A 26,255-nucleotide genomic window follows, 5' to 3' on the forward strand; every position below is an offset into this window, starting at 1 on the left:
GGATTTGAGAACTTCATATTTGGGAAATAGTAGAATGCTTTAAGTGGGGCTTAATGGACAGTCCTAGCAGTAAAATGGAGCACAATAGTGCTGAAGGTAATTTGAACTGTGGGGGCCTGGCTCAAGGAGAAGAATGTTAGTGTATGGACTAGGGACTGTTTTGTAATATGTTGGTGAAGAATGAAGCTGCATATGTATACATATACATACATATACTTACATATACAAACACACACACACACATATATATATGTATATAAAATTTTAAAAGCTGTTGAGAGTAAGTCTATGAAAATGTTACCCAATAATTTATTTCTTAGGGATATTTCAATTTAGAAAAATTGGTTAAAGAGAATACTATGGCTATGAACAAGAGAAACAATAGTGAAATCCCTTTTGAGAAAATACTCTAACTGAAACTTTATTGCTAATATTTTGAGTCACTTGTGACATTTTTGAATCAATGTTTGGTTCTCTCTCTCTCTCATGTGTATCTGTCTGTCTGTCTGTCTGTCTCTTAGAAATATGTTGTCAACCTCAGGTCCTAGCCTTCTGGATAATGGGTATCTATTAAAATAAGGGCGACCTGCTAGAAAGCTACAATACAACAATCAAAGCCAAGATACTGATCTGGAAATGGTGGCATATACTTGTAGTCCTTGCAACAGGAAGGGTGAGGCAGGACAATTGCAACTTCAAGGTCAACCTGGGCTTCAATGTAAATTTGAGGGTAGCCTGAACTGCACCAAGGGATGCCATCTCAAACACCTTTTTAAAATCAGAATGTTAGTGGTACTACATGACTGCGATCAAAGCCTCTGATGAAGGGTCCAACAATCGTCCCACAGACATCCTTGGCAGGAAGAACTCAGGTCAAGGTCATGTGGTTCTCAGTGGTCACATCTCTTTAATTTTCAAAAAATAAAAAAAGTTTTTAAAAAGTTCTTCAACTTTCCCTTGACTTCCTGTTTTACAGTTCAGAGAGGTAGTTACCTCTGTATGCCCCAAGTTTGGTTTTGTCTGATACCTCTTTGACATTAGATTCAGTTAGTGCAATTTATGTGAGACAATCCAAGTGAGCCATTCTAGCAGGTATTGAAAAGATTTCTGTTCATCACTGAAGTTGTTCATATTGATTAGCTCGTCAGTTATCCTAATATACAATTACTCCTTTAAAAGTGTGTCATCAATGTGTTTCCTTTTAAAATACATTTCCGGCTTTCCAGGAAATTCATAACAGAAAATCGACAAAGCTGCCTTTAAATGAGACACTGATGTTGTTGTAGTTAACTACATTATACATTCACTTACAGTGACCTTTCACACATTCACCCCTTTCACCTCTTTAGATGGTGACATAAAGACCACACAGCAGAAGACCCCAAGTCCAATGTTAGTTTGAGGAATTTTAGCTAAGTTTAACAACTATGTCACTTGGATCCTTCCCAGGGATATTCAGAAACACAAACAACCATATTGCCCTGATGTGATTTCCGGCACCATGATATTTATTAAAATTAAACAGGATTGTCAAGTTTTCTATGCTGGGCCTTCAGCCCATTCCTGGTTAACACAGCATGTGTGAGGCTGCACTGCAGAACACAGTGTGCTCAATCTGTTTCAAGGATGCTCTCATCACATCCTTTTCCTGTAAGTTTACACTGTTACTCCCCAAAACCCATGTAAAGTCTCACATTTTCAACTTGTCTATTCTTTAATTAGCATGCTTTGCCATACTCTTTTATTGCTGGTTAATAAAACTAATTATGGTTCAGAGATGAAGCACCCCACAAAGGGCTCACATAGAAGGATAATTTACAGATGATGACCTATTTTTGGAGACTCTGGAAAAGTTAGAGGGGGGGATGGGTGGAAAAACAAGGTCACTGAGGTATGCTCTTGGCACTACATCTCGTCCTGAGAGCCATTCTATCACCTTCTGCCATAGGGTGAGCGCCCTCCTAGGTGGCATGCTCCTGCCAGCATGATGTTCCAAGAACCCAGTAAGCAACCAAAAGTCTAAATCCTTCATTCTTTACCCTGTTTACGGCAGGTATTTTGCATAATGATATACAAATAGCTAAAATATCTACCTATGTGCCCAAGACAAGCATCTCTGCCTGTATTAGTCAATACTGTGTCTCCCAGACTGTACAGCATGCCAAAAGGATTCTACAACATGCTACTCCTTTGTCTTTTGCATAAAGCAATTTAAAAATCTGTCATTTTTTCTCTATTGCTTTTGTCATTACTCATAGGAATGAATGCAAGAGGAAAGGAAATTACAGAACAAAAGAAAGAGAACTTAAAGTTAGCTCAAGAACGAGTGACAGAGAACAGAGGAAATAGAAGAAGAAGTTGTATTTGGAAGGGTATCTCTGAATCATAGCAATCCAACTGCTGCTGAAATCAGGGGCCTGTACTGTCCTGGAGCACTAATTTAAGCCACACACAGCCCTCATCACTTCTCTGGACTCAGCTCCCTGGCTGGGTAGGTAGTCCAGGATACCCTCAATGGAATAAAGTTCTACATTAGACATTTTTATACAAACGAATACCGATTATTGCCACAATGAACAAATTATATATATTTCCCTCTGAAGAATTCAACAATTAAAATGTAAGCTTTACTGAGCTCTTTCAACAGTTAAGAGCACACACTGCTTTTGCAGTTCAGTTCAGTTCCTGAGTTCAGTTCCCAGCATTCATGTTAAAATGGCTCACAACTACCCGTAATTGTCTGCATGGGATTCAACACCTCTGGCCCCAGTGGGCACCTGTATTTATGCATAAGCAGGCAGTGAGAGAGACACACAACAATTAAAACTAAAAATAAACCTTAAGAAGTTTCTATGTTTCACAATTGCGTTGCTTGAAATCAGTGAATCTGAAAACCTTTCATAGTAAAAGTAAAATGCTTCCTTCAGAGAATAGCAAGGGCCAGGGAAATGATCCAGTGGGTAAAGTGTTCAGCGCATAAGAATAAAGAGTTGTGTTTGAATCCCCATGAGAAGCCAATGTAGGCAGTATGTGTCTGCAATCCCAGCACCCTATGGTGAGCTGGGAGACAGACACAGGTCAGGCCCTGGAAACTCAAGGGCAGCTGCCTGGCTTACACCGCCACAACAACAAAGCAACCCTGTCTCACACAAGGTGCAAGGGACATCATTGAAATGTCCTCGGACCTCCCACACAGTGGCATGACCACATTTGCAGTCACACATATAAACAGGCACACATACACACATAACCATATAAAGCCCACTCATAGAGAAAGATTTTTAAGTGATAGAAAAGATTCAAGTCTCTAGTGGCAATTTGTATATCAAAGTATTTATTTCGCATGTGTAGATATGAACATTTAAATAAAAATAGTGTTGTAACATGGCATGAACAAATCTAGTTCAGAATAACATTCACACACAATGGGAAGCTTTTTTTTACTGAGTTAAACTATTAAATATTTATAAAAGGAAAGGATATTTTTATATATATATAAAAATGCTCAGGTAAAAATGTGAGGAATGTTTAAAATACAGTATATAGCCCTATGCTTATGTCAAAAAATTCATACTGTCAGAAACTGTTGCCAAGTATTGCATAATCAACACCATTTTCACCTAACACATGCCTCCGTCCCCACAACTCTGAGTAGCAGTCAGTCTCTTGTGCATAGTAAGATGATCTCTCATGTGCTCTGAACTCCAGTAGTCATGGAATTCAAATGGACTCCGCTGTGGGTTTACTTAGGAACTCCTTGTTGAAGAATTTTCTTGCCTCAACATTACTGAGGGAAACAGAGCAACGAGATGGGTTCTGTCTTCTGTATTCAATGCTCTCAACAATGGCATCCTTTATCACCTGCCAAAAGACACACAAGATAAATGATGAGCACAGATATAAATCCCTGAAACATTTGTTGGATGAAAGCAAAAGACTCCTTTCTTTTCTTCTTCTATTTTCTTTCTTTGTGTGTGTGTGTGTGTGTGTGTGTGTGTGTGTGTGTTCCTTTTGAAGTCTGCTGAGAGAAATATGATTCTTTCATGCACACATTGTGCAAGATTTCATTACTACACTCTTGTGAAGATGTACTCTAGGAGTTACCATTAAGAATAAAATAATTGTAGCAAGGTAAATTCACGCTCCCTCAATCCTTCACTAGGAAGTGAAAATAGGAAAGAAAATACTAAACTGGTAATGTGTGTTTTTAAAGTTAAAGAGGGGATAGGAGACCACAGAGAAGGAAGATGCCCCCTACTAGAAAGAGAAGGCATTGCTGGAGAATTTTCCTGATTCACACTAATGACTAGAGAACAAGTGTCACGCCATACTTTGTGATTTCCCCCAGGACAATTCTTTGCTAATATCCATCCAGAGTTACCTTATGTTTACCCATGTTAATGATGATCACAGGCAACATACACTATTCCTGCTATGAAATTAACCTTGTTAGGAATTTTAGGAGAGAGTGGAATTTGGATTTGGACAGAGTCGTGACTGCAGTTGGGGAATTGCTTTGGGAGTAGGGTGAGAGGAAGTTCAAGATGACTCTGCTACTGTTTTAGAGTCCTATCAACATCAAAAAGCCTCAACCTTCCCACAAGAGTTGTCAATAAAATAGATGTTTGGAGCACTAGAGGCAGAGGGAAGTTACAGGGCTACACCAAAGCCCCTCTGTCCTCCATGAGACTGTTAGATAAGGTTAAAGCAATGATTGTGAATAGGAATACTTGGAAAAATCAAAAAGCTCAAGACCCATGACTTCCTCCCACTGGGATCTCATGTGGCTCATCTGGCCACAGACACACACAGAGGGCTTTTCCTAACTCCATGGGTCACTGAGCAAGTATGTGCCAGTGCCTAGAACAGAGATAGGAGGACTCAGTTATGTGCACTTGTGGTCAGTTTCCAGCAACTTATCACACCCATTGGCAGAAACCTCTATTTCTTCCAGAGTGGCTCATGAAATATGCTGTCACATTACCAAAACAAACAACAAAAAAGAATTTAACCTGAAGAATTCAAGTCTTTCATATGGTCAAAAAATGTTGTCACTCTACCTGTACAAACAGACTCAAATAGTACTGAGTCTGTTAAGTGGGTGTTGGCAGAGTCCATTTTTCCACAAATAAGGGCGACATAACTAATTCTGTGCTTCAGATCTATTGAAAAAGACTTAAATCAAAGGCCTCCTTAACCCAATCATGTCCAGGTTGTGTGAAATAGATGGAAATTAGCCTAAACTCTACAGATTGTTTTGTCTTTAAAGATTTACATATTTTTATTTTACCTGTTTGAATATTTTGTCTGCATACAAGTGCACCATGTGCATCCAGTGCCTATGGAGTGTGGATGAGGGGAATGAATCCCTTGTAAATATTTACAGGCAGTGTATATTGCCATCTAGGTGCTGGGAACTGAACCTGGGGCACCTGTCAAGAACAGCAAGGACTCTTAACTGCTCACCCATCTCTCTGCTCCCTGCTTCTTTGTCTTTAAGACAGGAATAACATTATTAATCTTGGGTTGCTGGGAATTGGAGTACAATGCTATGAAGGCCTGTGGACAGTGACTGGCACAACCTGCAACAAACATCCATTCAAACCATTGCTTATCAAATCTATGGGATGCAAGTCAGGAGACTACAAAGCTTATACGAAATTAACATGGGCAAGAACGGGCTCATTACGCTGTGCAAATCAGCCAATTGGTACACTATTCAAATGACCTTCTGTATTTACTTCTAACATTCTCTGTCTTTCTAGACTCCAGCTTGCAATGTTACCGGTCAGTTCTGCTCCTTCAGACCAGCCACAAAATCCCTTGGTGCAAGGAAGTGCCAGGTAAAACTAACCATCCAAAATGCTTTAGAACAGAAAAGACCCGGGGAATAGTACATTAGTGATGACTGTCTGATGTTAATTCTTTGACAGTGAATACAGACATGCACATGCTCACACACGTGCGCGCGCGCGCGCACACACACACACACACACACAGAGAGAGAGAGAGAGAGAGAGAGAGAGAGAGAGAGAGAGAGAGAGAGACGTGGAGGGAGCAGGAAAAAAACCAAAGTTTTGAGATCAAGATTGTTTTGACTTCAATTGGTACACTACCGTATGTGGGGTCCTGTGCTCAATATCTTAAAACTCTAAGTAAAAAGAGAACAGAAAAACTAGCAGTGTTAGTATCACAGAGATATATAAAATATATCTGTAATATAATATTATAATAAATATAAATATGAAATCCAACATTTACATCTATAACTAAAAAAACCCAAATCATTGGGAAGAAGAATGTGCAAGTTGAACCACTAGGTGGCACATTAACACTATGAAACCACTGAACAGACTTCTGATTCCTCATAACACGTCCCACTGCTGCCCCCAGAGCCTAAAGCTTCCATGCCAAGAAAAACTCAATATTAAACCACTTAGTAATTGTAAAGCTTTTAGAATGCTACACGATGTATCTGGATATACCTGAATTGTCTTATGAAGTATCTATATCTTTCTATTTTTTAACCAGGAATGATCTTAAAGGGTTTATACAATTGCTTCACTCCCTCCATTGGGATTGCGAATCCTCCCTTCCAGGTTTATTCTAGTAATAACCCTTGTAGGCTAATCTTCTATATCCTCACTGCTTATCCCAACTACATGTGATCCATGACATCTTTTACTACACCATTCAAGAACTTTCCAATTTCTTTTTAAAAAACAGTTCCCTTAATTTTTCATCATTACAGGTAGATAAGTAAGAAAAAAAAATACAACTTGGAAAATGGCATCTTCCTCCCTTCCATCAAAATGAATGATTTTGGAGGCGTCCAACTGAACTATCTGTAGACAAATGCAGAATGCTTATGGTATCAAATTAAAACATTAGTCAAAGAGAGAATTTATGGTGTATTCCTACAGAGGTGTATTCTTACACACCTTTAGAGGATAGTAAAAAAATTACCAGTATAAGAAACAGCTATGATTTTCATAAAAAAAATCACTGGGAGTTTCCTGGCTAATGTTTGATTGTATGTAAGTCTGAAATATCATGAAAATTAAGACTTGTTAGTGTTTGATTATAGCACTGAGACTATGAAAGGCACATAACAAATATTTTCAAAATTAATAAAAGCCCAGGAAAAACCACAAGAAAGATATAACTGGAGTTAAACACACAGGATTTCATGAACAGAAGGGGCGAGTGGTTTTCTCCGTGAACAGCCATATAAAGCTAAGGATAGAATGTTGTGGTGAACGGAGGGCATATGATACACATGGAAACTGGTTGGCTTCATTGGAAAAGAAACTGCTTGCAGAACACTAAGAAATAAGGCCACTTGGAGGAGAAATGGTTGACAGAGAAAAGAGTAGGGAGGATTTATGACCTAAGGTCAGTCCCCACTCTAAAACTGTGAGTTCTGGCATTTTTTCTAGTTAATCTGTTATTCAATTCCTGTGCCTATATATTAACACACACACACACACACAGATCCATCTATCCATCATGCTTCTTAGGTTAATTTTGAATGTTGAATATTTAGGAGAAATTATTTGGTTAATATTGAGTATTCATATTTCTATTTGTTTTTCATATTCCTTCTTTTCTGAAACAGAGTCTCTGTATTTGTACAGGCTGCAAACTCAGGATCCTCTTGCCTTAGCCTCCTAAGTGAGAAGATTGCAAGCTTGGGTTTTTTGTTCTTTTGGTGTTCTGTGTCTCTGTGTCCCTGAACAATGCCTGGCACAGCTAATAATAAAAACACATTCAACCAATATATAAATGAGACAGGATTAGGCCATGTGGAGAATGGAAGGCAGATTACTATGGGGAAACCGGGGTTCAGAAAAACACACCCTCAAATGAAAGTCTCAAAAAAGCCTTGGAAATATGTTCTGTTGTCTATTGTCACCTGGTCCTTTCTCTAGCCCCTCCTCAGGCAACCCAGGGCAAGTAAGGTCTCTCTTTCCTAAAGGAGATATAGATGTTAGAACTCCCGTTGTCTAAGCCCAACATCTGAAAAAATATATTGGCCTCACTCCCCAACTTTCTTTCCCTAGAAACAATCATAAAGGAATGCTCTGCCCCATCTGATGGAATACCCTAAGAAAACCTTCTCCCCACACTTCAAAACAGCCTACTTCGTACACAGAACAGAATGCTACACAGAGACTAGAAAAAATTCAAACAGACTACCCTGGGTTCCTCTCGGAATTAGACCCTACACATTCAATTCAAGAAATCACATTTCTATATGTCTGTCCATGCATCCTAAAACCTAAAGATAAAAAAAAATAGGTAGTTTATTTTATAATTCTAAATCTTTACTCTAAAGGATCCTATATTGTACAGAACCATGCTCTAATGAATCCACAGGCTTTTCTGTGTGTTCTACAATTTGTTTAGGATCTTGGCCAAGACTGTATATGATGTGCAAGTGGAACCACCATCTCCCCTCCCCTTTATCCCTAATAAAGTAGGTCAGGATATTCAATTTTCAGATTATCTTTCGCATAGGCAAACACTGTAATTTGTACCTAGCCAGTGTAATCGTAATGATGAAATGCCATTAGACTGAAAATTAACTCGTAGAACTTAGGACATGTACTTCCCTCACTCTGATTAACACACACTTTTTAACACAGCAATGGTCAACATCAACTGCCATCTTGTCACACTCTAGAATCGCCTAGGAGATAAACCTCTGAGCATATCTGTGACCAGCAAGTTAAGTGCAGTGGGAAAATCAACTTAGAATTGGGCAGCATCATCCCACGGACCGTCGTTCTCACCACTCTGTGACTGTCAATGCTGCTTCACCCGCTACGGTCATACCTTCACCACCATCATGGATGATACCCTCCACTCCTGAACCAAATCACACATCTCCTGCTTTTGTCACACAATGAACAAGAGACGTAACTACTAAAAACACTTTATGAAACCATCTGACAAAAATTTAAGCAGACGGTGCACACCAGCAATTATTGAACTTAGTGATGTGTAATAGTATCGTAGAATGTGCCTGAATTTGCCTACCGAACGGATAACTAAATAAGAATGGAAAACAAGCCAAGTCAACAGGTACTTAAAACAGCCCTCCCAACCCACGTTCTCTCCATATCAAAGTAATGGCTTCTAAGCGTACATGCCACATGGGCAGGTATGTACTGTAAACAGGCTTCATGGTCAACAACTCCATCTACAACCAGCGGCAACTTTTATTCTCGCCCTCATTATATTCAACCAGTCAGTGACTTATAAAAACAAATACACAAAAATACATTGTATATTCATTGGAGGTGCCAGGCATTATGATCACTATTCCCAGAGAACAGAAGATAAACGCCATGTTTTTTTTATGGTGTTCATAATGTATACTTATAAGCAGAAAAGAATACAGAAAGTAAAAATTGTTCATTATATTTGCTGTTTCAATTTCCTGAGATCCTATTACATCCTAAGTCCTTAAGTTATATTAACCAAACTCCTGATCCTATAAAATGTATTGCTGATTCCCCTTACAACAGGAGAAAATAATCTACACGTTCAAGGTCACCCAGTTAAGAGACAGCTGAGCAATGACTAGACACACAATTTTGTCTGAATCCAAAGCCTCTGCCTACCACGTACCACAAGTCCACCAGTCTAAGTCACTATACCCTAAGTTTCTAATAGGGAAAAGAAAATCTAAATCCCACAAAATTCCCTAACTGTAAAAGCATTGCGGCAGTGTTCATCGCAAAGGAATTTGGGAGGACTGAGTAAGTACAGAAAATTGACGCTCATGAGAAAGCCAGACTGCTGTCAAAAAGTGAGCCAAAGCAGAAATACAGCGCTCGGAAGGACGTCCTCGGAGAGTGGCCAGCAGGAGTTCCCAGCTGCTGGATACCCAGAGGCCTTTTCAGACCAAACCCAGATCAGAAAGCAAATTGCAAGGAGACACCTTAAGCCACAGTGTATCTGGCCACAAGGTTGAAAATTGTCTTAGGATTTGGTAGATTAACGACTTTGTATCGTGTTTTATTCCAGTTTATGCCATGTGAAAACCACTCTGATGATCCACATGCAGTTTTGCTTACGTGCAGTCCGTGTTCTGCTCCACCCATGTGGTGTGGGAGGTTTTAAGCAACTGAAGTTAATGTATGTTGCTGCAATGTAAGCCCAGCAAAACTTGAATAATTTTTATGCATCACCACTTACCAATAATTTTTATGACAAAATGTGTTTATTCTTGGATATATGCTATGCAAGAGGCCACCAAGAAATAAGATATCAGTAAAAATAGAATAACACACACACACACCACACACACACACACACACACACACACACACACATGCACACGCATACACATACTCAGAAGCACTTAAATGTAAGTCAAAATGGCCATTTAATTTAGGAAAAAGCATACACTCATAAATTTAAAACATTTACTTAATGCCTATCCTGTCACCATCTCTACAATTTGTTTATATGGTAAATCCTTAACGTTTTCACTGTTTAATTTGTAGATTCTCCATGCACATCAGGCAGCAGGAGGTTGGCATGCATAGCTAAGATCATCATGTTTAAATGGCTTATGCTTGCAGGGAACTATTAATGCCCTACATGGTTACACATTCACAGTCACACTGCCCCTATAATGAATCCTATTGTTCCTGCTTTCAAGATGAAAAACCCAAACCTCTTGAAGTTGGAGTAGAATGTTCAGTTACAAGTGGTCGATGGTGATTCAAATGAGAGAGGCTCCCAAAGCCTCATATATTTGAATGCTTGTTCCCTAGTCGGTGGACCTGTTTGGGAAGGATCACATTAGGTGGCCTTGTTGGAGTATGTGTATCATTCCGGGTGGGCTTTGGTATTTCAAAAGTCCATGCCATCATCAGTTAGCTTTCTCTCTGACTTGTAGTTATGTCTCAAGTTGTAAGCCCTTGGTTAATACTCCAGTACTATGCTTGCCTGCTTGCTGCTCTGCTTCCCTGCTATGGTGATCACAAAGTCATCCTCTGAAATAGCCCCAGTGAACTTTCTCCTATAAGTTGGCTTGGTCACAGCATCTTACGGAAGCAATAAAAACATAACTAAGACGTCACCTAACCTTCATGTGAAGATACTCTAATACCCCTATCTTTGCCTGTAAATGTCATGCTTCAAATGTTAGCAGAAGCTATAAAAAATGTTGGTTTACACAAAAGAGGGTAGTTGACTGCAGAAACTCACAGTGGTTATGACATCAAGCATGGGATCTGTACAAGCTCAAACCAGACAAAATCCTATCATGGGGCGGGGATAGTGGTTATGAAGTTCTAGCTGTACCTCAGGAGTTATCGGTAACTGACAGAAGCACTTTTATTCTCTAAGGATATTACACTTTCTAATGGATGGTCACACAATCAAGAAGATTGTATCCACTAACTGGACTTTCTATAGTAAAAAAGAAAAAAGAGAAACAATGTTGGGTGTGATAGAATTGGGATGTCCCTTTGGGAAGAGTTTGGGGGTAACACTGACTATCATAAAAATACGATGTATAAAATTCTCACGTGTCAAATATTTTATTATATGTAATGCTTAGTAAATAGGTTGTGAAGATACAATGTTTATTAAGCTCAGGATGATTGTTTTGGAAATCAGTCTATTTTTGTCCAGGCTTTAAGTCTTTCACGTCTGCATCAAATAAACTGCGTGGAGGAACGCTTGTAAGGCATGTAAGGAGAACTATACAATAACTTACAGCAAATGTCTTATCGGGTCTAATATAAACAAGAACTGAAAATAGCAAGAGAAATGTAGTTGTTTAAAATATATATGGGAGTATGTTTCTAAGGGGATATTTATGGTTCCTACAATTCTAGTTCCTTTCATTAAAGGTTAGTTTATCAAATTTAATAGATTTTACCCCAAAGATTATATGAGTCTATTCATTTCAAAATAGAAAATGAGGATCTCCTTAGCTCTCTTTTCTTTCAGTATCATTAAACTTTACAAAAAACACAACCCTACATGAACTGGAGAGATGGCTCAGCAATTAAGAACACAAACTGATTTCATAAAGACCTGAGATCCATTCCTATCACCCATGTAAGGTACTTTAAATTTCCTGTGACTCCCACTCCATGGATATCAGACACCCCTGGCTTCTGGAGCCACCTGCACTCACATGGCCCCCTCCTACACACCTACATAAAATGAAATCTAAATAACATAAAATACAGCTTTATTTTGAAAAATTCTCTGTTTCTTGTGACACAAAACTCATGTCTCTATTTTCTTTAAATTTTAGCCATCACTAGAGAAATAAGGTAGCATGAGGTTTTTAAATATTTACTCCCACATAAGAGTTATTAAGCAAATGCTGAACGAATTTGATAAGTTGTAATGTATTAGTCATTCCACCTACTGGAAAATGTGGGCAAAAAGGAAGGAATTTTAGAATTTATAGGAACTGAGTTTATTAGGAATATTTTCGTATGATGACAAAATTGTATTGATTTTTAAGTATTATGGCCACCGTGTCATGGTTGCTTTTGACCTGTCTTTAAGTGTGTCAAGGTAAGCTAACTACAGAAGCAAGCCCACTGATGCATGTCAGTTGTCCTTTAGCACAAATCTAGTTAGGTTCCACAGAAAACAGCACAGACATGTCTTTTCACAGTCTTCAAAAATAGAACTCCATAATCCATAACCCACAATGATTCATAATCTTCAAAGGGACTACCAAACCAGACATGATACAGAGCTCTAGTTCTCTCTCATTTCTTAATTTCTTTCCTAATATGCAAAATTCCAATAAGCTCAGCTTTCATAGGTAATAATAATTGGTTAGATGTTTTGATTTGGGCCCACAGCTGAGGATCTCAGTCACACAATGGCACTCTAAAACAGTGCTTTTAGCACTAAGCAATCTCACAGACCAAGACCTTCAGTTGCAGATATGGAGGTGGTAATAATGTTTGCTACTATAGGGAAAGACTTGCTTCAGAAGTCTCTTCCACAAACCACAGGGCTATCTCAAAGGCTGAAATGCAGGAGGCTGGAGTATTTGGCAATATTATCAAGAGCTACAGAGCCCATACATTGGAATACATTGAAACCATTACACCATTGGTGAGACTCCTACAGTAATGACATTCATGGTTATACTCTCCTGCCCAGATACTGCTCTTCACTCACTTCCCTCTTTTCATAAATCATTTTATCATAAAATGGATACCATATGTATATCAAGCAAGCTGGGATAGAACACTAGCTTCACCAAACAATGCAAAAAGTGTGGGCTCTGCCTAGCCACAGACAGTGATGTCCTTATTTGTGACTTTTTAGTGCCCACTAGAGGTTAGTGAGATAATGCAGGAAGTCAAGGCACCATGTTTTGAATACAGTCGCCTCAGAGCGACCATGTATGGTAGCCTGTCTTCTTGGTGACTTTATGTACAGGCTAGTGATTTGTCATGCTGTCAGCTGTGGGAGATACTCACATCAATGTTGTTCAGTGTGTTGAAGTACATCAGATCATGTAGCCTTTTGAATGCTTGATTTGGATACTGGAAGTTGAAGGTTGAAAATGGCGATTCGGGGTCATCGAAAATGTCAAAGTCAGCTATTTCTTTCTCTTCCTTGGTTTCCCTCAGAACACCTGTATTCCAGAAAGAATATGATTCTTGCTTTGTAAACTTAAAAAAAAAACATTCAAAACATACAAACAAGCATGAAGACAGCACCGAGAATCACCAGAAAGTCTGTGATTCTAAAACAAGAACTCTATTCCCCAGTCAGCCACACTCAAGTTGGGAAGATACCCAGCTTCCTTGCCTGCTCGGGTTGGAAGGATGAGCCTACATCCTGGGGGTTCTGCCTTTCCAGATGGGTCCTGTTCCTCTTTGAGTAGCTGGCGTACTAACATGTGCTATGTTGGCTGTCTCCCTGCCCAGTATCACTTCCCCACTCCTTTACAAATAAACCATCAGCACTTGAAACTTGTCCTGAGAATCTTCCTCTGGGGGAAATCCAAACCAAAACATTGAATCCTATTCAACCATCAGAAGTCCCTGCACTTACCAAACTCTTGGTTTCTCCCCAGGAGGTACCAGTAATAGAACGTTATCTGGACTGCTTTCAGTTTAAAAAGCAGGGTTTCAGTTTGAAAAGGAGAGACACTAGTCAGCCTTTCTTCTCTAGGATCAACTCCACTCTCGCTTCTTTTTTTATCATTCTGAGAAATCTAGGAAAAACTTCCCTATATTCCATCACTACCCACTGTGTGTGTGGGGGGTGGTGGCATGTTTTCATTCACAAAATAGAAAACTGAATCATCTGGTTTGAAAAATATTTAGCACTTAAAGCCTGAAGAATGCTTCTTTTGTCAATGAGTATCTTTTAGGATACACTAGAGTCCACTTACTCCTCCAGATACTGTAAAACAGAGTAAACGGTTTCTTGAATGGTAAAATACAATGTGGCGACCTAAAATGGTCGGTCATGCTGAGGTTTTTAGAGAGATTCATGATGAATTAATAGCTCCCAAAGCATTTTCCATGATTTTGTTTTTCATGATTTCACAAAGATGAAAGTCAAACTACATAACATCCTTTATGACTTGGATACCTATCCAACCCAAGACTCTGGTTCAATGTCCTATCAACTGCTGCTAAGCCTGACATGCATCTTTCAGTTTCTCTATTATAAGGAACACAAAATCTTGGGGTAAAAATGAGGGAAGGACTTGGACTCCCATGTCACTGTTGTTTGTCATGGTCAGAGGCACATTCTTTACAGTCATAGTTCATGAGATAATCTCAGTGTAATAGTATCAACAGCTTAATAGCAGTCATCCTGCTAGCCAGACTTCAATTTTATGGTAACAAACCTGGGGCCTTGTACTTTCTGAAGTTGATGTTGGCCAGAACAAAGTGGATAATGGTTGGGCAATCCTTTTCCACATCAGGATTCTTAGGTTTAAACACATAGCATTCCTTCAATCCTTCCCGATCAAACACGTAAGGATCAATCTTTGGAAAAGGGAGCTTGTTCATTTTAGCCCACTTCTCTGCAAGCAGAAGTTCCTGCAGGGAAGAGAAAGATGCTTTTAGAAAATTTCAGTCTTCATTAGTTCAGCTGGTCTGTCCACTATTCTATATCCATTAGATGTTAGTACCAGCCAGCAGTTGCTAAAACAAACAAACAAACAAAAAGTCATGGTTCAAAGGCTGTGAAAATCTCCAATATGTGTAAAAATGACTCTTTTAACAATCCCAATACCATTACATCAGTTCTCAACACGGCTTGCTAAACAGCAGGCATCTGACAAATGTATTAATAAACGGAACTGAATAAGAATTTACTAAAAAAATGAAATAAAATAAATGGGTCCAAAGTATTTACAACTACCTGGATGAGTTTTAAGCCTTAGGAGGGTAATGGCTTTTACAGTGAACAATGGGAAACCCTGCGTATTGGTAGGTGCATTGTTGTTTGGTCAAATTGACACAGCTAGTGTTATCTGAGAAAAGAGACCCACAATTGGCAAAATGCCTCCATTAAAACTGGCTTCTTGGCAAGCATATGAGAGTTTTTCTCTCTCTTTCTTTTTCTTTCGTTCTTTCTTTCTTTCTTTTCTTTCTTCTTTTCTTTCTTTCATTCTTCCTTCCTTTCTTTCTTTTTCTTCTTCCTCTTTCTCTTCTGCTGTTTCTAATTCTATTTCTTTAAGACAAGGTTTCTTTCCACAACCAGGGCATTTTCTTAATCATTGATCGATGGGGGGAAGGTCTAGCTCACTCAAATTTACATAGTTGTGAGGTATATAAGAAGGCAAGCTGATCAAACTAGCGAGCAGCATTCCTCCACAACCTCAGTCTCAGCATCAGCCTCACCCTCAGCCTCAGCCTCAGTTCCTGCCTCCATGTTCCTGCCTCCATGTTCCTGCCTCCAGGTTCCTGCCTCCAGGTTCCTGCCTCCAGGTTCCTGCCTCCAGGTTCCTGCCTCCAGATGCTGATCCAGCTCCCTGGAGACTTATAAGCTATAAAATGAACTAAACCCTGTACTCCAAAGTTGCTGTTTGTCACAGAGTTTCATCATGGCTATGAAAATACTAAGCCACTCTGTCACTGCATTTTATACATGTCCTCTCAATCAAAAATATATCAATTAAATTATTCTACTAAGAATGTGAAATTCATGTGTGGCTCACCACTAAGTCTAGTATCAACATGGTAAAAGTTCTTGTATAGCTTGTAAGATTGCTTATAGAGAAAATCCTTTTTAAAAAATGCAGGTTGTTTTTTGAATAACTACTTCACACAGTTAGATTTTAGAGCTTTTGGTGTTGGACGTTCCTATTTCATTGGATTTTGTATTACTAGTAAAATGGTTTTTAAACAACGCTTCCTTCTATTTTTAAATTTGCAACGAAGTTATTCATATTTTAAAAATGAGTTTTATGCAGAGATAATATTTGCATGCCTCTAAATTAGCATTTTTGGTTTCTGTTTATGCAAAGGAAACACAAAGCAACTTGAGACCTCAATGTGTCAAGTCAGTGAGTTCTGAGTTCAGTAAGAAACCCCAGCTCAAAGAATAAGGGGCGAGCAACTGAGGAATACATAAATATCCACCTATGGCCTGCACACACAGGTGCAGATGTGTGCATGTACACCACCTTTTCATATGCACACACTCAACATGAATGTGTACATATACTACACACACATGAGGATGCACATGCACACACGCACACACGCACACTGGCACACACCATACAAAATATAAATAAATAAAAATTAAGACTAAATTTAACTTGGGGAATCAATGTGGAAAGTTGTCAGGAAAAAGTAGGCCTCATTTCTTTTTCTATGTAGTCTCAGGAGCCAGAATAAATCAATGGTTATAAAGCACCGTGGTATAAAACCACAGAGTGGGCGCATTGCCTGAGTCCAAATGTCAGTTCTGCAGCCGGGGGCATGTGTATGCACTTAATATTCCCAGCTACAAAACACAGAGTGTAATCAGAATAAAAGGAATTACTTAGACCACCATCTGTCACACAATAAAGACTATACAGATATGTAATGAATAAACAGGGATAAAGAAAATAGAAACTAAGAAAACAAAAGGAAAAAAAAAAGGAAGAAAACCAGGAACCATATTAGAGAAATGTTTAAAGAGACAAAGTTTTGAGTAAACCACTAAAATTTTTGTTTTGTTTTATTTTAAAGCTATTCTTGTCATATTGATTTAGTCAATACTAATCATTACTGGCTGAGGGCAAAACAGTCAGTGAGTGAAGTCTAATGGCTCTCAGCACTATAGCATATAGACCTGGTTGGGTGAGGGGCATCAGTCAAGAGATCTTCCATATGCCAAGGTGATGTCAGAGATACTATGGAAAAGTTACACATTTCCAGAATACTGGGACACGCGCCTACACTATTTCCTCAGCGAATTTGCTAACTTATACAATAAATACTATTGAGCCCCTCACTATATCCTATGCGTAAGGGAGGGCCTGCATTTGAAGCCTTGATGCTTTTAAGTCAATGAGAGAGACAACTGAACTGAGAGTTAATAGCTGGGGAGAGTAAGGAAGGCAGAAGACAGCCATATACCTGAGTTGTATGGTATACTGGCCTCAGCTGAAACAGACACATGCTAATTAGATGATCCAAGACCAGCTGCCCGATACTACAGGGCACCAGGCACCAAACACGTGAGGAGACCTAAAATAGACCACGTGCTCCACTACGTGACTACTGTGGAGATGCGAGCTACGGGATAGCATGGGGACTAAAGTGTCACTGCTGTCCCTGACATAACCAGCTCCTGAGCACATCTCACCTAGTCTTCACTGTTTTCCATTTCTCAGCGATTTGCTTTCTAATCACTAATCATCACTCCTCTTCACCACGTAGCTGTGAGGATTCGAGATGAGACATAAAAACTCAGTGGGCAGCAAGCAAGCATTTCAGTCTGGTACCCAGAATTCAGAAAACACAGTTTTCACTACTGGACATGTTTCAGAAAAGCCATGAACTTTACAGGCATTTGTGTGTGTATATATATACAGGGATATCCCTAAAGAGAACCGATCAGTCTGTATAAACGCAACATTTTTGCACATTTTCGGGGTCAACCATTTGGCATGGGATAAGCAACTGGTTTACCCTTCCCCAGGGGAAGGCTACCTCTCTGCTCTCATCATTCCTACGTTCCCAGTAGTTAGTTCTTTTCATAGTGTTAAGTCTCCTGGTCTTTCCCCTCATCCTCAAAAGAGAAAGCTGAGTGGACTATGGGAGGGTTTGCAGGGAAGAAAGGGACGGGGTCATGATATAATTATATTATGATCTCAAAATTAAATAAGATAAGCAATAAAAAGCCTGAATATTCCAGAAATTTGAAATTTTTTTTTGAAAATTAAATATTTTAATGACAGATACAAATGTGTGCTCTTTTCTTCTTTGGAAATTAACACACATTTCAACTCATTTTTACCCCAAATATATTTTGTGTATTTTTTTTTAACTAGAGTATTTCTTATATACATTTCCAGTGTTATTCCCTTTCCCGGTTTCCGGGCAAAAATCCCCCTCCCCCTCCCCTTCCTTATGGGAATTCCCCTCCCAACCCTCCCCCCATTGCCGCCCTCCCCCCAACAGTCTAGTTCACTGGGGGTTCAGTCTTAGCAGGACCCAGGGCTTCCCCTTCCACTGGTGCTCTTACTAAGATATTCATTGCTACCTATGAGGTCAGAGTCCAGGGTCAGTCCATATATAGTCTTTTTTTTTTATATCTGTATATATATATATTTATACTTATATAAAAGGACCAATAATAGCAGTGTGTTATGCATCAACAGCAGCAACAGCTTTTCCAGGTTCTGCAGTCATCTGAACAAAACTGTAGAGACATCCAGCACACTCCATTAAAAAAAAAAAAGTAAAAAAACAAAACCCGAGAAAACAGCACAGTTCTGTTACTCTTGTGGTACCTGGCACCATTTTTTTTTAAATTAGCTTCTCAATCATCATCTGGAAAGAAAACATTCTGAGCAACATCATTAAAAACAGCTCTGATAAAGCACGGTCACTACTACGTATCATAAAGCAGGTTCAAGCTATTTTACATCCACAGAGGTATGATACAGTACTGTCCTACATCTATAATACTAGAGGATACAATTTAAAAGGCATTATTTGAGACTTGATTCTACTTTTCCAGCAGGGGGCCCAAAGGATGGTGTGACACAGCTTTGTAAAGAAACATACTCTAGACAGGATTTCCTTTCACTAGTGGCACACTTCTAAGGATTCATTCTCTCCATGAATGTCAGCTAAAACCGTTATTAAAAAAATGAAATATCCCTAGAACAAAACCGTATAACCACCGGATTCACATGAAGATGACCTAGTGGAGACAAGCTGGACCTCACCTTACCAACAAGCTATCAAATCTGTTATGTTTAAACAGTGAGACCTCCAAGGAAGGAGATGCCAAGTAGTGCTTCAAAGCTTCGGACCACAATCAAACACAGCATCCTTTTCAACAGAAGCAGAAGCTCATCTGAATATGCTCAAGGATGCTGACATCAACATTTAATCATCTCCTCACTCATCCAGGAAGAAGGGGAGATCATTACTACTGTACTTTATTGTGTTCAACCAAATCACCATGTTACAAAAATAGCAAGCTGCCATAATAAAAAATAAGGCTCCTCTATCCAGCACCAGATAGCATCATTTTACTTTCATGAACTTCATGAACTTTAAGTTGATCATTTTCCCCCAAAATGTACAAAGAAATAAAAATCTGAGAAAAGAGGGGGTTCAGTGCATATGGAAGCGGCTGCTTTCATAAAAACATTTTTGCTGAATGTGGTTCAGCTTTGGTATCATAAAGCCAACAGTTGTGAAGCTTCTCGTTTGAGGTTCCGGAAGACTTTTCTCATCCCTCTCCCCTCCCCCATCGCCCGGTTCGCCAAACTTCTCTTGCTATTTCATGACTAGCACTGTCCACGGTTATTCATTCCTGACTGTTCACCACTACAGTCAGACCGAGGCTCACATAGTAAGGCACTTGCGTGAGGACGAGGCAAAGCAGCTTTCTAGTGTTTACTAACGTGAGTCAGGGGATGACCAAATGATATGTGGTTCTGTGGAGAAAGAAGGAAAGGGGATGAGTTGAGGTAGAGGTCTGGCTATTTTTAGCTGGACAGAGCTATGCTGGAATCAGGAAGTGATGGAAACTTTCCCTTTTCTGCTCCAATCCCAACGTGGAAAAGATTAAACACCGGCGACTGCAAAGGGCCGTGATTACAGGATGGAAAAATGTTTCCTTCCTGATGTCTCCTTTCTCTCCAGTAAGACTGAGAAACAATGACGCAGACTGTGACTAAAGCCCCCAGTTTGAAAAAATTGAAACAAAAACAAGGTTTTAGTGAGCAAAAAGGCCTGCTTCTCAAATCACAGCAACAGAGCGTTGGCGGCTGCCTGATACCCGGAGATGCTTCACTGTGCTGAACATCTTAAGCTTACACAGTACTAACTGTAAACACGGCGTCTTATCGAATAAAGAATCAGGGACCTGCTTTCAAAAAACGCCCATATTCCTGTTTGAGTACCAAACCGTAGTTTAAACACAAAATAATCTTAAAATAATTAAACAAAGCAGTTCTCTACCTGTGGGTCGCGACCCCTTTGGGAGCGATGTAACCAACAATCCTTTGACAAAGGTTGCGTGCCTGAGAGCACCAGAAAACACAAATATTTATGTGTGATTGATAACAGTAGCCAGATTACAGTTATGAAGTAGCAACAAAAAAATAATTTACCGTTGGACTCACCACAACATGAGGAGCTGTATTAAAGGGCCGCAGTGGTGAGAAGGTTGAGAACTATTTTAGTGGTTTACTTCTGTTAAAGAACTCTTTTAACAGAAATACATCCAGACCACAGTGAAAAGGGCATATTCATGTTAATTAATTAATTTGAACCTACAATGTATTTCCCTATATAAAGAAATATACATAAATAATAGATTGGTTTTTCACAGAGAATTATGAGATTTTCATCTGTATGCAAACATTTTATATCTATATATATTTTTTTCTTTTTTTCGGAGCCTGGGACCGAACCCAGAGCCTTGTGCTTGCTAGGCAAGCGCTCTACCACTGAGGTAAATCCCCAACCCTATATGTATATTCTTGATAAAGCCTATTTTTAGTTTGTGAGATAGTGACCTAATAGTATGTAAATAATGTAATGTTTAAAACAGTATAATCTTAAAAACATTAAAGGAACTAAAATAGGATATAGGATGGACAGACAGAACTACCACTTAGAGTTTACTATTTGTGGTTATGGTTACCATCTCTTCTAATAAGGAACTTGCTATAGTTAGACTTCACAAGCCTCATTAAGCAATTAAGTAGGGGGATTCAAAGCTTGCATAACACTCAGGGGCGTTAGTGCTCCATTAAAATCTGGGTACACACTTGCAAAGAAACATCCCTGGGGAAATTAAAATTAGATATATGTGCTCACCACAGTGCATCTGACCATCCCGTGACTGAAATGGGTATGGTAACTGAATGGAGGCCCTAACAGGATACCTATAACCTAGCCACCAACCTCATTTTAAAAAAGGGGGTTCTTCAAAAACATATTATAATATGTAGAGAGCTGTTGATTCCCTAACTGGTTCTTGATTGTGTCCATAAAGAAGTCAGAAGCCAATTGCTGGGTGAAAAGAAAAGGATGAGACTTCTGGGTCTCAGGAGGAAGAGAAGGGACACAGAGGGAGAGAATTCAGACCAGGCTTCAGAGCAAGTAGGAGCCACAGACATGTAGGTCTCAGAGCACCTAGAGTTCAGAGCATCCGCCAAGGAGAATGGAGGACGGAGGGACCTAGTTGATAAGATTAGGGCAGGAAATTCTTGGCCCAGTCATTGGCTAGTTTTAAAATAATAAATCTAGTGTTTTCCATCCATAGCTAAGGTGGGCAGGAAGAGAAAGGAGACAGCCAGGGTGGTTATTGGTGACTTGGCAAAGCTAGCCGCAAGGGGCTGAGGGAACAATCACAGCCCCTGGGGAAAGACAAACTGTTGACTGCAGAGGTAAGTGAGACCAGTGGTAGCTGATCGTGGAGCTAAGTCAGGAGCATGGGCTGGTAGTAGCATGATCTCGGAGCTAAGTCAAGGGTGTAGCTCTGGGCAAAAGGGTAAGAGTGCTTTTTAAAAATTAAATGTGACAATAACATTATTACTGTTTGTATATGCCTGTATATGTGTGTACATGCATGTATATATCTGTGTGTGTGTATGTGTATATATGTGTGTGTCTCCCCTACAACATGTGGTGTGGTGTGTGTGTGTGTGTGTGTGTGTGTGTGTGTGTGTGTGTGTGTGAAAGAGAGAGAGAGAGAGAGAGCATGTAAGTCAAAGGATAACTTTCCAGAGTCACCTTTCTCCTTCCACTCTGGGATCTGGACTAGAACCCAGAAGAAGGCTCTTCACAATATAATTAAGGCTCTTGAGCTGTGATCAGCCTCCATTATAGGGTAGAGGGTAAGTACAATGACAGTTTTGCTAATAAGAGAAGAAGAGACACAGAAATAAAAATACCAAGTAACAACTGAGGTAATGACCAAGGTCCCCTAACCATGTTGCAAGGCATGTACAGAGTCACCAGAACCCACAAAACGCAGCTAAGTCCTACCACCAATCCTAGTAGTAAACACAGCCCCGATCATACCCTGCTCAACTGCTGGACCCAGAACTGAGACACAACACTTCTCTGTAATTTTAAGTTCTATGTATGATGTCACTTTTTCATAGCCACTCTGAGAAAGTAATGTGAGAGTTGTACAGGTACAACAGTCAATGCTGTGCAGAGCCCTCCTTGGGCATGATGGGCTGCCATTTACAGTTAACCCGGGCTAATATGTCTCTCAGGCCACTCCATCAGCCAGGGTACATTTCTGTCTAAAGCTCTGTCTCTTGGACTGGCTTGGGTGGATGGTTCCCAGTAATGTGCCGAATCAGTTCTTGTTGTCCATGCTGAGACCCAAGTGAAGAAGTGAATTATGTTCAGGGTAGCTCCAAACCAAGAGCCAACAAATAAATGAGGCTAATATGGATGAACACAGATTAGTTTGTTCTATTTGTGGGTCCCCCAAATGACCTATGTGGAGATGAATTTAGCAAGCACACATTATCCCCAACACATGTGTAGCCCGCCAAGCTTCCCTTGACACTTCATCCTTTGACCTCCTCATTGCCTCCTTCCCTTTCCTCCTGTTTGACAGAGTAGACCTAGTGTTGTGCTGGCCTCTGGTCATAAATCACTCATAGGAACATTGAAAGAGTTAGCCAGACCCATGTGGAATACATGGCATGTGATATAAAATGATATGAGTCATGAAAAGATGACTTTAAATATTCTTCTTGTGAAATACAGGAAAATACATCAATAGCAAACTCTGAGTTCTGCTGTATCCCAGCTGACTTGCCCCTCAATCAAAACCAAGGCAGCCTTCCCCCTAAACTCGGAGTCTATTTATTCATGAATGCTCTGGTCACTGAAACAAACACCATGAGGGCTACTGACAGGTAGGGAAATCAAACAGACACTGTCTATGTTGACATTATTAAATGAGTAATAAAAATAAAACTCGAGAAAAATGAAACACGGGGCTGCTTTTCTTGGAGGGACTAATAGGAATAATGTTTGGAATCACGAAACACCGCACCAGAACTTTTATTAGCAGTGTGCACTATCTGCTCTAAAGAAAACAGTATCCCTTATAATGATGTTGTTACATTTGAAGACCAGTTAAAACACAGATACCATGGCTGTGATCCGCCTTTATCAAAAGCCAGGGCATTCACTCCTGTGTAGCTTCCTAATAAAATCTGAAATTTAACTATCCTTAGGAAATGCACCTTGTATCAATAAACAAAAAAATTAAATCAATGACTGTGTGTTTTCCTTTTCCTTTAAAAATAGGGTTTGTATAACCCATTCTGGTTAGGAACTCAGGTAGCCGAGCATGATCTAAGCTTCTATAACCCCATCCCCACTTACCAAATGCTGGTATTGTGTGGGTACGACCACCCCAGATTTTATGAGTTGTGCAAGGATTTCAACACAGAGCTTTATGCATAGCAGGTAAGCGCTCTACCAACTGAGGTCAATGATAGAATTGCTCACCTGCACTCGTACCCTACTCTTCAATGAAAATGCTGTCTATACCTTAGTCTATAAACAGAAAAGGGAATCAGTGGGGCAGCTCAGTGGCTAAAGTTCTGATGATCTGAGTCAGAGCCTAGGAAGGAGAGAACCAACTCTCACAAGTTGTCCTCTGACTTCCACACATAAGCCCATATACTTATACAACAACACACACACACACAAACACAAATACACACCACACACACACACACACACACACACACACACACACACTCACTTTTAAAAATAGAAACTGGGGGCCGGGGAGATGGCCCACTGATTAAAAGCACCTAGTTTGCGAGCATGAGAGTTCATTCTCCAGCACCCATATAAAAACTTAGGCATGGCTACAAGTGCCTGTGACCCCAGCACTGGGGATGGGAGACAGACAGGACATGACAGCTAGCTGTCTACCCAGTCTAGCAAAAATTTGGAGCTTCTGGTTCAGTTCCAGGTTCTGTCTCAAAGGAATAAGGTGGAGAGAGATACTTAACATACTGCTCTGGCCTTCATGTGTGTAAAATGGGGTGGGTGTTGCACACTCGCACAAGTGTACCACATACATATAATACACACTTGCACACAGGCATGCATACACATGCACACATACCATCAAAGACAGATTAGAAGAGGAAAAAACATCAAAATACCATCATCTTTTATATAGAAGTGTTTGATATATATTTCATTTTTCATATATATTCTTCCTAATCATAAGAATGAAACATTTTAAGACTCTTTTAAAAATATTTCTCTTAGTTGTGTTACTAGAACTCCTTAGTAGTATCCCATTCAGAAGTAAAGCTCTGACTCAGAAAGTGACGGCTTTGACATTTTGCATTCCTATTGGTTAAATGAATCCCTCGGTGTCTTACATCATCAGAATCACCTCCTTGTAACCATCACTGGAACCTACCTCCTCTTTGTCCCTCATGGGTCACCAGGTTCTGCCTGTGGTTTACATAATACAAGATTTTATTATCCTAGGCTGGGCTTACAGTAAGTCATAATTTTAACCTTTTTGCCTTCTATTCACTAACTCAGGTGAATCATCCTAAGATTCCAATTTCATGATTTCATTTGTCTGCTGGAAATCCTCCACCAAGTCTCCATTTCCTACCTTCCCGTGTTAAAATTTTCCCTGGAGTCCTCCTCGTGGGCTTACTATCTGTCAGTTACAATCAGAGCACCCCAATCTTTCCAGTGTGTTCATGGTCATGTCTGGGAAGTTTACATACCCCTCCCTCCCTCCCTCACTCCCTCCCTCCCTCCCTCCCTCACTCCCTCCCTCACTCCCTCACTCCCTCACTCCTTCCCTCCCTCACTCACTCACTCCCTCCCTCACTTACTCCCTCCCTCACTCCCTCACTCACTCACTCACTACTTCACTATTCCCTGACTCCAGGAAACAGCAACACATATGCATCCTGATCTGCAAGGCACAGAACTTGCTATTCTCTATTCTCATATCAATTCCTGTTTTCTTGTTGAATACTACTAACAGCCTCAAAGAGACCAAATATTAATGTATGTTGAATATTAACACTTTTAAATATTCTCCACTATTCAGCCTAGGAACTCTCAGCTCTTGCCACAGCTAGACTGAACCGGCAATATCACACAGCCTAGAGTCACCTAAGAAAGGAATATTAATTGAGTGATTGTCTGAATCAGATTGGCATATGGGTATTGCCTTGATTCTAACTGATACATGGGGTGCACCCTTCCCTGGGCATGTTCTTGTCCTCTTTACCTTGAATGGAGGGCTGGTGTCACTTGGCCTTGCAGAAAAGTCAAAGGAAATGATGAGATCCACACCTCTCTGAGGTCGCAGAATCAAGGGATACGGCAGGTTAAACGTGAGCCCACTGTCTACAACATGAATCTTTTTACTTTTGACATCCAGTGGTTCATATATTCGTTCAAATTCATCTGGATCTTTAAAAAGGAAAGTCAAGAGGAAAATGAATTAGATGATCATTTGATATTACTTTACATTCACAAACGTTTATTGTAAATTAGAGACAGAGT

General features: G+C 39.8%; 1 protein-coding gene across 1 annotated transcript in view; it reads right to left on the bottom strand.

Annotated features, from left to right (window-relative positions):
* Positions 1–3,317: 3,317 nt before the first annotated feature.
* Pla2g4a (phospholipase A2 group 4A) overlaps positions 3,318–26,255 on the bottom strand; it is a 143,988-nt gene continuing 121,050 nt past the window's right edge. Inside the window, 4 exon segments of the mRNA NM_133551.2 lie at positions 3,318–3,861; positions 13,485–13,642; positions 14,873–15,068; positions 25,978–26,162. Of these exon segments, the coding sequence (NP_598235.2) occupies positions 3,721–3,861; positions 13,485–13,642; positions 14,873–15,068; positions 25,978–26,162 (680 nt within the window). The 3' untranslated portion in view covers positions 3,318–3,720.

Source organism: Rattus norvegicus, chromosome 13, assembly GCF_021556685.1.
Source record: "Rattus norvegicus strain SHRSP/BbbUtx chromosome 13, alternate assembly SHRSP_T2T, whole genome shotgun sequence".
NCBI lineage: Eukaryota > Metazoa > Chordata > Mammalia > Rodentia > Muridae > Rattus > Rattus norvegicus.